Raw genomic sequence first — 12,769 nt, forward strand, 5'->3', positions numbered from 1 at the left:
CTGAGATCACAAGCTCATAGCACCTGTGCTTTTTCCATGAGTTCTGGGCTGCGTCTCAGGTCCTACTGACAAGCGCTTGGGCAGCTGAGTGTTTCCTTAGCTCCTTTTCTTGATAATTTTTAAAGCTCTTTATTCTGTATGGACATTTGGGGTGGCAATCAACAGTCGCTTAAGCGATACAATAACTTACTGCGCTCTGATGAGACCCCAGCCCTGCGGCCCTTCCACATCATCTCTTCCCACTGTCCCTGAGTTTCTTCACACTCCTCTCCCCTTGTCAAGGCGGCAGCAGCATCTCCAAATGTCACAGCCCGCCCTACTTATTGTGCCCAGAGAACAAAAGGCTCTGACTTATCTGGTACCCTTAGATGGGAGGAGACCTTTCACAGTATCCCCAAAGTCATTCCTCACTAGCAAGGCTCTGAGCCATGGTCTCTTTCTAACCACTGGCAAAGGAAGTCTTCTGGGTTAATTTTTTGGGGGTGAAATAGCTCCTTGATAGCTATTCAATCACCTTCATCCTCCGTAGAGTCATATAAGCAGACGTGTGTATCATATTTAATCAGTATATTTTCCCAGCTTCTCATGCATAATGTGGATTAAAAATAGATCCTAACTGCCTTATTTTTTTTTAATTATTATTATTTTATTTAACATTTTTTTTCTGCTTTTCTTTGTGAGACAGGGTTTCACTATGTATCCCTGGCTGGCCTGGAACTTGGTTATATAGGACCAGGCTGGCCTCAAGCTCCAAACATCCTCCTGCCTCTGCATTGGCATCTGCCTCTGCCTCCCAAGTGCTGGGATTAAAACCTAGCGTCACTACACCTGGAGGCTTCTATATTTCTAAGATGGCTTTTTAGGTAAATAAAACATAATTGCATTCCCACTGTATAATTTAACCAATATAGGAACATTTACTGTAGAAAACAGAAGTCTCTCAAAACAGGCCCTAAGTCTCAAATTGCATTCTTCCCTCCATGGGCAGCTCTAGGAGACAGGTGTCTTCCAAAAGATTACCTGTGTGCTTATGTACATACGTGCTTGGCTCTCTCAGTGACAGAGCTCGACACAGTTACCCGTCTGCCCTCGGTTGTTTTCTTCATACCGTGATTTGTTCTGGAGAGCATCCAGTGTGAGTTCCCTAATGGTGGACATTTAGCTTGTTTCTAATTATTTGCTCTTACAAACAGCACTATAATTAACATCCTTGTAAATGTCTCTTTGTGCATATGGGCAAGCATTTCTTTAGGGTAGCTATCTATGGTTTGGCAATTTCTACTGCCTTTAATTGCATTGCCTGGTATCTGGCAGACGATCTTCTGCATGTACAATAACTTTTTCATGTCCGTGCACCATTATAGTGTAAGTTTTAAAAAAGATGTTTCAGGCAACAATTAGGAATCTAAGTTTGAGCTCAAGTTCTGTGTGGATTGCTGTGGTCAGCTGAGGTGACAACTGAATGAAGCGACCCTCTTACCGTGCTTAAATTCACATGGTCCTGTCAGCTATGCTGGGCAGCAGGTAAAGTTCCCTTGCACCCTGACAGCCAATCTGATTGCGTGCGTGTGCGTGTGTGTTGCACACTCTTCTGCCACAGCACCTGTGTGGAGGCCCGAGGACAACCTGTAGGAGTTGGTTCTCTCCTTCCACCATGGAAACTCCAGGCACTGAACTCAGATGGCCTTGGTTGGCATCTGCCTGTACCCTCTGAGCTATCTCACATGCCCATAGCTTGTATATTGAATCAGAGTATCTCATTGACACCTACTGTTGGTGTATTAGGTTAGCAAGACTGGCCAGCAAGCCCCAGGCATCCTCCTGTCTCCACCTTCTTAGCACTGGGATTTCAGGCATATACCACCACACCTTGTACTTGGTTTCTGGGCCTTGAACTCAGAACCTTGTGCAACTGTCGCTCCAGCCCACACATCATAACTTTAGGATATTAAGATGTGGACAAATGCAGCTCAGAGTTGAGGGGTTTGGGGATTTTATCTTCCCCCAAGTCGGCGGCCTGGGGTTCTTCATGACTGTGTCTGAATAGGCCTCCTTCTGCGTAGGCCGAGGCACCTGCCTCCCCAATGGCCAGCTTCTGACACAGGTGTGTGCTGCTTGCCCAGGCCCCATTGATCTCTTGTCTGTTCTGTGCAGGCTCAGAGGTGGGCTACCAAGAATGTCCCACACTTCCCCTCTGCTCTTTCTGTTTCACTGTCCCGTCTACTCCGGATGCTGCCTCATCAGCGCTTCATTATCGGTGTGGTTTTGCATGGCAGTGTGTCCATGCAAGAACATCTGTGGCAGTCAAGAGCATGGTTTTATCATCATTGCACCCCCCCCATTTCATGATGTCTCTCGGTATTGCTGCTCTGATGTCAGTCATGCCTGAGTATTGAATGGTGTCGATCTGAGTTGAAAATGTGCCAGTTTTTGTAACATTATCACTAATAGACTGCTTAATTAACCTGCTCATATTGTCGATGATAGATCTGTTGGTGTGTCAAAAGGGAGACCCATACATTTATTCTCTCCCTCCCTCCCTCCCTCCCTCCTTCTGTCCCTCCTCTCCTCCTTCCCTCCTCTCCTCTCTCTCTGTCTGTCTCTCTCTCCCTGGAACAGGATAGAGACAGGAGCGATCTGGGCAGGTCTCAGGGGGAATGGCAGAATGACACAGTCTAGCTGAGGTGGTAAAAGTGCAGTCCCTGCACGGGGCACGCACCCTCCTTGCTTGTTACTGGGAATGATTTCTAGTAGGGCTCACAACCACTACAGGATCAACGGAGAAGACTGCAAGGCATGTGTTATCTGCATAGCCAGCCATCGCAAAGAATGCTGTCCCTCGTAGGGGCTGGTGGTTGCTTTTACTTTGACATTGGGTACCCCCCCCCCTTTATCCAGTCAGCTTAAGCGACAGGGCCATTGCTCCCTGGTAGCATCCTGGAGAAACTTGCTGAGGGAACAGAGGAGGCTGGGCCTCACTTTCTTTTGTGATTTTTTTTTTTGGGGGGGGGTTGGTGGTGTTTGAAACAAGACCTCATATAGCCAAGGCTGGCTTGGAACTCAATTTGTAGCTGAGGATGTCCTTGAACTTACAGTCCTCCTGCTTCTGCTCTGCCTCCCTCTGGGGTGTTAGAATCTCAGGCCCACATCACCACTCCTGGCCATATCCATATGTACATATGTGTATATATATTCTTACATGGGTTCTGTGTTTGAACTGAGGTTCTTCTCTGTCCTGCTGTCCTTACATCCACAGTTGGAAACTGGAAGAAAGTGAATTGCCACCCTGCTCCTGGGGATGGCCCACAAGCACCTTTAAGGCTTGCCTCCCCTCTCTCATCACCCCCCTAACCTATCCTGTATAAACACACACAGTGGAGGCTCTAGTGATTTGAGTGTCCTTCTGCCTCCCTGACTGGGTGGGTGCAGAGGCTGGCATTCATACATTCATACTGAGGGTAGCCTGTGCCCTGAGAGCTCCTGGAGACCCTAAGTGCAGTACTGGGAATGCCCGGCAGGGACAGCGCTCTCTGTCTCCTGCTTAGGGCCCAAAGTCCTGCAAATCCTGTCAGAAACAGTGCTGCCAGAGGGCATCCTCCTCCCTGAGAGAAAACCCAAGTTTGCCACCCAATGATGTTCTCCTGTCTTTTGAGAACTCAGGGCCTGGGAGCCCAAGGGCCAGAGGGGTTGCAGAGTATTCCTGTGGCCACTAGAGGGCAGGTCACTGACAGAGGCCAGGAGCTGCTTCCTGAGGCCAACCTAAAAGGCCTGTTTGGGTCCTGGGCGTTCTGGATCTATCAGGAACTCACCTTTGAGACTTGAGATGGAGCAGAGAGGCAAAGCCTAGAATGAATCCCAAAGCCAGATGCCTCCAAACTTGGGCGCCTTGCCCCATCTCCCATGGCCTTCCTGGCTGCCCCAAGTTGTTATCTGAGATCCACCTTCCCAATTCTGCCTTTGGAGGTGGTTAAGGTAAGGATTGCTCAGCCATTGTGGAGCTGCATTCTGGAGGATGAGGCAGGAGAATTTCCAGTTTGAGAATGGCTTGGGCTCCATAGGGAGACCCCATCTCAAACAAACCAGGATGTGAGTTTCTCTGTCACTGTGCTATTGGCATTGGTGGCCGGGTAATCCCTTGTGGGAACGCCCTCTGCATTATAGTATCATTCCACAGAAGCTGTGTTTCAAAGCATCAGCTATCTCTACGAGCCACGTGCCAGTAACATCCCCACCCCAAACTATAATAATAATAATCTCTCTATGTTACCCCTGGTTGGAAGCCACTACTTAGATAGGTAGAGATGTATATTGTGAGGACAGGAGCCATGAGACTTGAGTCCTTGCCACAGAAGGTCTGCCATGGTGAGCGTTGATCAGCCTCGTGTGGAAACAGTGGAGACGCTCAAAGATAGCATATGTGCTCGAAATACATTTCAGAGCTTGTTTGCTCTCCTGCTTTCCCTCTCCAAAGCCTGCACTGCCTCCTGGTCTTCGCCTCGGCTTATTCCACTTCCCTCACTTTATTGCAAAAGGAGAGCAAGCCTCAGAGAACCTCCCCCCCCCCCAGTCTACACCAGCCCTCACCTGCAGAACCCTGTCCCCCAGCTGTGAGCACCCTGCACTCTGGGCTCCCCAGACATTGGCTCGGGTCCCAGGAGCATCTGTGGGCTCCCTCCCACTTCACTTGCCCACTGAGCCCCACCGCCCTCCAGCTCCCCAAACCCGGGTGCCCCCCCACTGGAGAGGGGGAAGCAGCAGGTGTTGATGCTAATCAGCGTTCACAGCCCAGAACTGCAGTCGCTCCCAGGCTCACACACTCCCCAAAATTAAACACTCATTATACAAAATTAATTGACATTAATTAGCAAAAATTAAAACTTTAAACACAGCAAGGCGCTTTGGGGGGAGGAGTAGAGCAGGCAGGCTCTGCTTTTGTCACCCCCCCGTTTCCCACCACCCACCTACCACCCCCAAGTCTCCCCATTTCCATCGTGAAGCGGGGCTGGAGGACTTGAGGCCGGATCTATATCAGTGCTCCACCATGGGCCTGGCCTGCGAGTCCCTGTTAAGGAGAGCAGAGCAACTGTACAGCCACTTTCATCAAGTGTGTATCTAAGGATGCAGGAGCCTCCTGTCAACCATAGGTTCGCAAGAGCTCAGCTAAGACTAGGGAGAGGTGTGGCCAAGTGGAGCAACACACCACTGGAAGAACTCTACTTGCTCTTCCCGTCCCCAACTCTGGGTACCTGGCGTTCAGGCACCACAGCCTTTCCACTCTGCTTCCCTTGGCTGTGTGACTCCGGCTAAGTCACCCTTGCTCTCTGAGCTTGTGTTCTGTTCATGTGATGAGGGATCAATGCTGGGCAAGCACCAAGGTCTGCTCTGACACCTGCTGTTGTGGATGGAAATCTCTTGGTTTGCTCTACTGAGACACTCAAAGTGGAATATAGGGAGTGGCCTTTAAAAGCATATTATGGCCCAAGGGACTGAGTTGCATGTGGTGGGCCATCAGCTGCCGGGGGTGGGGGGATGTATCTCAGGGCCAGAGAGCTCTCTGCTTGCACACCTGCTTCACCCTGCCTGGAAACCCACCCTAGAAGAGAGTGAGCAGCGCCCTCTTTAGGTGGCAGCTCCCAAAGCCTTCACCATGTTTCCACCCAGTTCATTTAGTCTATGCTTCTCTGGTCTCCATGGGTCTTTGGCATCTTTCTCCAGGCTGAAAGCATCACAGAGGACTCCATAATTCTGATTTCTCAGAACTCTTGGGGGTCGGGAGCCCTGGCTTGAGGGTGGAGCCAGATAGGAAGCCACCATGCCTCACTACCCCTCTCTGCATTTCTCTCTCTCCAGCCAGTGCCAATATTTGCAATGTGGTCCTGATGCGGTATGGGGAGCTAGAGGAAGGAATTGATGTCCTGGATACTGATGGCAACCTTGTGGGCTCCTCAAAGATTGCAGCCAGACACGTGAGTTTCCCAGGGGCTAAGTCCCATTAGGGATGGACTGGTGTTCTTGTACACAGCCTGTGCATTTCTGGAGGTCTTCTGCTTACAGACCGTTGGTTTGCTTTTCTAGCTGTTTCCTCCTCCTTCTCATTCCAGCTCTCATGTCCCATCTGTGTGAGCCCTAGGCCTCAATGTCTGTTCCCTGGAAGGCTTATTCTCCTAGATGGTCTCTCACTGTTCTCCAGCCTTTCTCTTCTCGTCTACACTATGAAATGTTCCCATTTTTTTATCCCAGCCCCTCAGGATCAAGCTCTTCCTCTGAGGTGTTAATTGGAGAGGGCAGAGGAGCCTCCCCAGGGCTTTCTCTCTATGCTCTGGGCCTTCGCCACCCTGTGGGCTGTGAATGGGAAGCTGTGGGCAGTGGTATGTGGGCTGCTACCTTGCTGGGAGCAGGAAGGCTGTGAGTGCTGGGGCTTCAGGCTGTGGAAGATGCTGTGGCCCCTGAAAATGGTTCCTTATAAGGTCCTCTTCACTAGCACTGCCCACTGTAGCTCACACACACACCAGCACACATGTCCTGTGCTTTCCAGCCTTCCTGATGATGGCGGCTGGGTGCTTGTCCTGCTGTCCTGGACTCTATCCTGTCAGTGGTGAGAACCAAACAATGGGTCAGGCATGAGGGGACAGTGTATCTATCACCCATGTTCCAGTCTCTATCACTCAGCAGTTCCCGCAGGGCACTGATTAGCCCTGTGATGTTGATAAGCCTCTGCTCTTCTCTTCCTTCTTCATGCATCTCAGGGGAAGCCAGGGCTCATTTGGATCATGTAAGGGGCCAGCGCTGGATGCCATGGCAGCAGCATGACTTTTTCCCTGCCCTAGCTCTAGGCATTTACATCCTGCCCACAGCTGTTCTGGAGCCTGGAAAGACCTTCTCCTGGTCCTTCCTGGGGATTACTATAAAAGGTTCAAGTTTCTGAGTGAAACTTTCAGCCGCAGTCCATCACTAGAGGAAATCTGCCCCCCTCTATCCAAGCCCCACCCTTTCATGGTACCCTAAGAGAAGAGCAGAGGTGACAACCCTTCCTACAGGCTATCCAGGTAGGTCACCAAGCTCCTCTTCAGCCCCAGACTTTTCTCTTGGCCTGTCTCTCTCACCTTGGAAAGATGTGGCAATCTGTGAGTTATGAGCCACTCCTGGGCATTCCTTTAAGGGAAGGAGCCCATGATTCAAAGGGACTCTCTGCCTTGGCTATCCAAACACAAAGTGCCACTTAGCAGGGCCTTAGAGTATGACTCCCAGGATCCCAGGGAGCCCCGAGCAAACTGCAGGGCAGATCTTCATTGGATTCTGAGCATGCTCAGTCAGCCAAAGCGTGTGCCCTTTATGGAGCTGACCTTTTCTCACTAAGGCTCATGGGGTCTGGGGAGTATAGCTCTTTTGGTAGGGTACTTACCTAGCACACACAAAATCTTGACCCCAGAACCACATAAGTCCAGGGGTGGTGGCTCATGCCTGTAATATCAGCACTTAGGAGGCAAAGGTAAGTCAAGATCATCCTTAGGTACATAGTTCAAGGCCAGTCTGGGAATATAGAGAGAAAAAGTAAAAAAGACTTGGAGCCAGGAGATGAAAGACTACAGATCTTTGTCTTTAAGGGATGTATTTTTTTTTTTTTAAAGTAACCCACATCTTTATCTAGCCTGGGAACCTCCCTAGCCCCGCAGGCCCCAGAAATTTCTTCTGGCTTTGCTTTGACAGCATCTTAGGTCCTCTGTGTGGTCCTCTGTGTGTGCTGTTCCCCCAACCCCTGATTCTTGCATGTTCCAGGTTGGGAAGGCTGCCCTCTGCTACCCTTTCCCCCGTGCGGAGCATCTGCTCTTTCCAAACACTTGTTGGTGAAGGTGGGCAGTACTGTCTGCTGTCTGGAACCCAGCTCCGGACGTACTGCTGCTGCCCGGGCTGCCAGATGTGCTGAACAGCAGTGCACACACCTCAGACTCTGGGTGGGATTTGCTTCCCTCGTGGCTGTTCCCAGCCCTGAGCCTCCCTCTCACCCTAGCCTGTTCCCATCCTTAGGCCCTGCTGGAGACAGCACTGACACGCGTGGTTCTTCCTATGCCCATCCTGGTGCTTCCCCCAATCGTCATGTCCATGCTGGAGAAGTAAGTCAGTCTGTGGGAACAGAGTGGGTGCCGGGGAGTGGGGACCCATGGGACCTGAGGCAAAGGGGAAAAGCCATGGCAGCCTACCTGGTGTGTTTCTGCTGTGCTGGGCATTGGTGTTGAAACTCATGACTTTTCTTATGCAAACTGGCTGGTGCTCAAGGCTACCAGATCACCTATGGATAAACATGGTTCTGCCCTGGCAGTTTGCGTGGGAGTCTGTGTGACCCTGTGAGTGTGTGTGCGCAGGTACACACACTCTGTTAGTGAGAAGTCCCACACTATTGTGAAGACAGTCTGAGACAGGAAGCCTAGATTTGTCAGGCAACTCCCTGAGCCTCTACTTATAAAATGAGGTCAATGTAATCTGACCATGGCTCACTCTTGCCTTCCAGAAGCTGAGGCAGGATTGCCGTGAGTTTGAGATAACATGGGGTACATAGTGAATTTTGGCCAACCTGAGCTACATTGCTAAGATTGTGTCAAAAAAAAGGGGGGAGGGGCTGGAAGTGGCATGTGCCTTAAGCACTTAGGAGGCAGAGGCTTATGTATCTCTGTGAGTTCAAGGCCAGCCTGATCTACATAATGACTCCCAGGCCACCTGTCTTTTAAAAAATTAATTAAAGCAAAACTGGAATAATAGTAACCTCCCTGGGTCCCTCAGAAGATGATCAAAGGACAACTATTTGTCCTGTCACTGTCCATATAGCATAGGGGTACCACAATACTGATGATAGGGGGCTTCTGTTTATTTATTGGTGAGTGTGAAGACTGGGGTGCAGCTAGGAATGGCTGAACAGAGAAGGAGAGAAGAACTAGGGTCCATCCACCTGTGGAGGCCTAGGAGGCCTGGTGAGGGACAAGGAAGGGTCCTGTGGGAGGATGCAGGGATGTGGGAGGACGTGGGAGCCTGGCTGCTGCATGCGTATGTTGATGAGTAGGCAGTCACCCCTCTCTCTTGGGCACCAGCCTTGTGGGGAGCCTTTAGGATCATTGCTCATTGGGGCAAACAGAGGAGGGCCCTCTGGGCCCAAAGGAAAGACCAGAATGGTCCCAGAATGGTCAGAGCCTTTGTGTCTAAGCATTGAGATTAAACATTGTTCATCTGGAACTGAGACAGTACCCAGAACTCAGAAGACTGAAACAGGAGGATTGCCATGAGTTTGAAGGTAGCCTAGGCTATATAGTGAATTCCAGCCTGGGCTACAGTGTGAGACCCTATTTTAAAAACACATTAAGAAAGGAGGGAAGAGAAGGGAAGGGGAGAAAAAAAGAAAATTAATTAAGTATGGAAACTTACAACAAATAAACAACAACAACAACAACAAAATAAATTTGAGGAGGACAATTTTCCTGAACTGAGGCTGTCCCCAAACAGCAGTGACTGCAAGTACAGACTTGTGGACCTGAGCCAGGTAAAGAGGGCACTGCTGTCTACAGTGCTGAAGCCTGGGGTGGGGAAATGTGGCATGTGCTCACTGAACGCTGAGTAGTCACCTGTCATTTGCACAAGTGTGGGAGGACACAGCCCTCGCCTGGAAGATTGGGCAAAAGAGTTTTCTTATATATATACCCAGGCATCAAAGGACAGTGGAAGTCAGCCAAGCCGCAGATTTTGCTGCAAACTCATCCCCTAAGGCTCAGGAAAGCTGCTGAAAGAGAATGGAGTCTCATTTGCCCTGGCTGGTTTCACAAAGGAGCCCTTGGCTATGGGTTTTATGGCCCCAGAGAATGTGGCTTGCTTCGATAAACTAGGCTAATCCATTGCAGACAGTAGGAGCACAGCTAAAGCTCCAGCCCTCCTCCCTGTCTGAGCACCCAGCATCCTCAACACAGTATGCAGGTACTTGAGAACTACATGCAGAATAGAAAGCTGGTTCAGCCAAGGCCCGCCTGAGGCCTATCGGCATGAATTTGCTGGAACAGGATCTGTGCCTGTGCCTTCCCCATTTGCACAGGAACTGAGTTTGCAAAAAGTTGAAGGAGGGTTGGCATGCTGTTGCTTTGTAGGCTTAAATTTTGTTTTAGGAGTTATGGGAGGTGGCATGGAGATTATCTGGGCTCTGAGCCCTCCCCAACCTAGTCTCTGGAGTGTGTCATGGCTTGCTTCAACCCAGGAACCAAGGAAGCTCCAGGGCAGAAAATGAGAAGTCAGTGGTAGGGACCCCATGCAGCCTACTAAATAGTTGATCCTTTCCTGGGGTTCCTGGGATGGTTTTTGAGGGAGAAGAAAAATCCAGTCCTAGCTCCCTCAGGAATACTAAGATGGATAAGACTCAGTTTGCATACTCAAAGACTTATTAATCTCACACCCACTGTAAAACCACAGGACTGGATGACAGGAGAGGCAGGGCGCTGGAGCAGTGCCAGCTGAGACTTCTAGTATGGAGGTATACTTTTCCAGCCTCAGTTTCCACATAGAAAATGAGGACACTGCCCTTTTGTCTTCTTGCTCTCTCAGGCTTGGCATTAGTCAACACTACATCTGTTTTGCCAGTGGGGTAGGCAGCTCTACTGTCCAGAGTTCCTTGATGCAAAATTTCAGGGCTAATGGGAAGGGGGCAGCCCCCACCCTCTCCAGCCAGGTTGTGCGAGGAAGTCTGGACAGCTAGGGAGAAAAGACAAAAGCACACTTACAAAGCAGCTGACTTGCAAATTAATGGAGTGCCAAGTAGGGCTGCACAGCAAGTGCTGAAGGAATGCACAGCAATGGGGGGGACCAGCTGTTGTGTGGCAGCCGGGTGGGACCCGCCTTGCTTGCCTCTGGCCTCAGTCTATCCTAGCCAGCAGGAGCGCTGAAGTCTGGAGCCTGGGCCTCCAAACTCTGATTAGAGGTGGAGAGAAACTCTGTGTGCCCCATTGTCCTGAAGTGTGAAGTAAAGGGCTTCCACCTATGCTGGAAGCACCTGCCAGCATACACAAACCCCAAACCTCATACCTTCCCTGCAGCCCCTACCAGCCAGGAAGCTGGGTTCAGATCCAGGGCTGGGGGCTCTGCAGATTTAATCCATCAGCCCAGATGCAGGTGTCCGTGTAGGGACAGAAAGGCTCTAGTCTTGCAACCCTAGCCCGGGATACACTGGAAACGTGAACGTGGGTAGGTGGAAGCTGGTTGGAGGTCTGGGCCCTACTCATGGCAGATCCCCGAGTCCGCTCCCCCAGCTCTTCACTGCCTGTGATCCGGGTCTTTCCTTTTTCCAGGCATTCGCACATCTCTCCATCTGCATATTTTAACTCCTCCAGCTGCCTTTCCAATCCCTGCCTGCCATTTCCCTCTTCTCCCCTCCCCCATCCTGCTGTGTTCTCTCTTGGGGGCCCTCAGGCTTCCCAAAGGTTGCAGCCCCGGGGCTCCCTGCATCCACCTGCCCGCGAGGGACTTCAGCCAGCCTCCTCTGAGAGGAGTGGAGGCCACTATCTTCATGGATGGAAGTTTTTCCAGTGTTACTTCTAGAAGTCCCAGAGGACCTGTCACCTTTCCCTGACGGAGGTGACCCTCATGGCTCTGTCTCCAGGAAGCCTACACCTTAGGAGAACTGCTGCCAGACCAGGAAGACAGCCTTGAGTCCCAGATATGAGCAGCTGATCAGAGCTACAAGCTTCACAGGGCTGGTGTTGGCCTCATTCCAACCCCTGTGTGACACCAGAGGAAGCCATGAGCCCTTGGAGTGGAGGGATAATGGGATGCCGGTCCCCTGGGAGTTGACCTTGGGTTTGTCACCTTTGTCTTGCTCCTCTTTTTCCTTGGAAGACCTCCTATGCCAACCCCACTAATTCAACCTAGCCTTAATTCAGCATTCACACAGAGCATGGGGTCTGGGCCAGCCAAGAAAGGCAAGGCGGCAAGTGTACTGTCAGGACTGCGCGTTCTTTATGCAGGTAGTGGCGATACTGGCAATGGGGATGTACACTTACCTGCTGCTGAGCTGGCTGACCTTTGCATTTGCTTCGAATTGAGAAGCAGTTGGGTCTTGGTTAGCACCTGAGTGAGAACATGGAAAGGCAGACGCCTCTCAGAAGTGTGATCTGTAGATTCATGAATGCCAGTTCCTGGGTCTAATGCCAGCTGCAGGAGGGTCCCCGGGAATCCAGAGCCATTGGGGATTTACTTTTAACTAGACCATTCCAGTGTGCACTGTTAAGTCTGAGAACTGCGCTGCCTGCCAGGGGCCAGGTGTTCTCGAGTTTGCCCCAGAAGGTGAGGGCGATAGGGGCTCGATAGGGGTTTTTACCTCCCCCCAACATTGGGACCCTGACCCCAGAGGGATGGATGAGTCAGTTTTCCTTTATTCAAATAAATATTCGAGATAACTTAGAAAGGGCTTATTTTGGCTCTCAGTTTTAGATGACTTGGCCTGTCGTCCAGCCTTAACCCTGGGACAGCAGGCCAACATGGTATGAATGAGTAGCAGAACTAACCTCATAGAGTGGAAAAAGTGGTAGGAGGGGGACTGCGATTTCCTTGTGTTCCTGAAGGGAGCCCCACTTCAGTGTACTGAAGACTACCCACTGGTTCCTAGCTCTTAGTTTCTGCCATCTCCCAACACGGTCAGGTTAGAGGCTAAACCTTTCCTGTGTGGCAGTTTGAAGACATGAGCTCTCAACTATGTGGAGCAAGGGCTTCTCCTCTATGATTGGAACCAGACCTGTCCCAGTGGGGG

General features: G+C 50.8%; 1 protein-coding gene across 5 annotated transcripts in view; it reads left to right on the forward strand.

The window, feature by feature from the left end:
* Positions 1 to 12,769, forward strand: part of Sfxn5 (sideroflexin 5) — a 116,382-nt gene that overhangs the window by 85,730 nt on the left and 17,883 nt on the right. For 4 of the 5 annotated variants that reach the window (XM_055617625.1, XM_055617626.1, XM_055617624.1 and 1 more), the window contains 2 exons: positions 5,851 to 5,966; positions 8,026 to 8,111. In XM_055617625.1, the coding sequence (XP_055473600.1) occupies positions 5,851 to 5,966; positions 8,026 to 8,111 (202 nt within the window). The remainder of the gene's footprint in view (positions 1 to 5,850; positions 5,967 to 8,025; positions 8,112 to 12,769) is intronic. The other variant, XM_055617628.1, reaches the window with a different exon arrangement.

This window comes from Psammomys obesus, unplaced genomic scaffold (genome assembly GCF_907164565.1).
Source record: "Psammomys obesus unplaced genomic scaffold, mPsaObe1.curated_primary_1811, whole genome shotgun sequence".
In the NCBI taxonomy this organism is placed as follows: domain Eukaryota; kingdom Metazoa; phylum Chordata; class Mammalia; order Rodentia; family Muridae; genus Psammomys; species Psammomys obesus.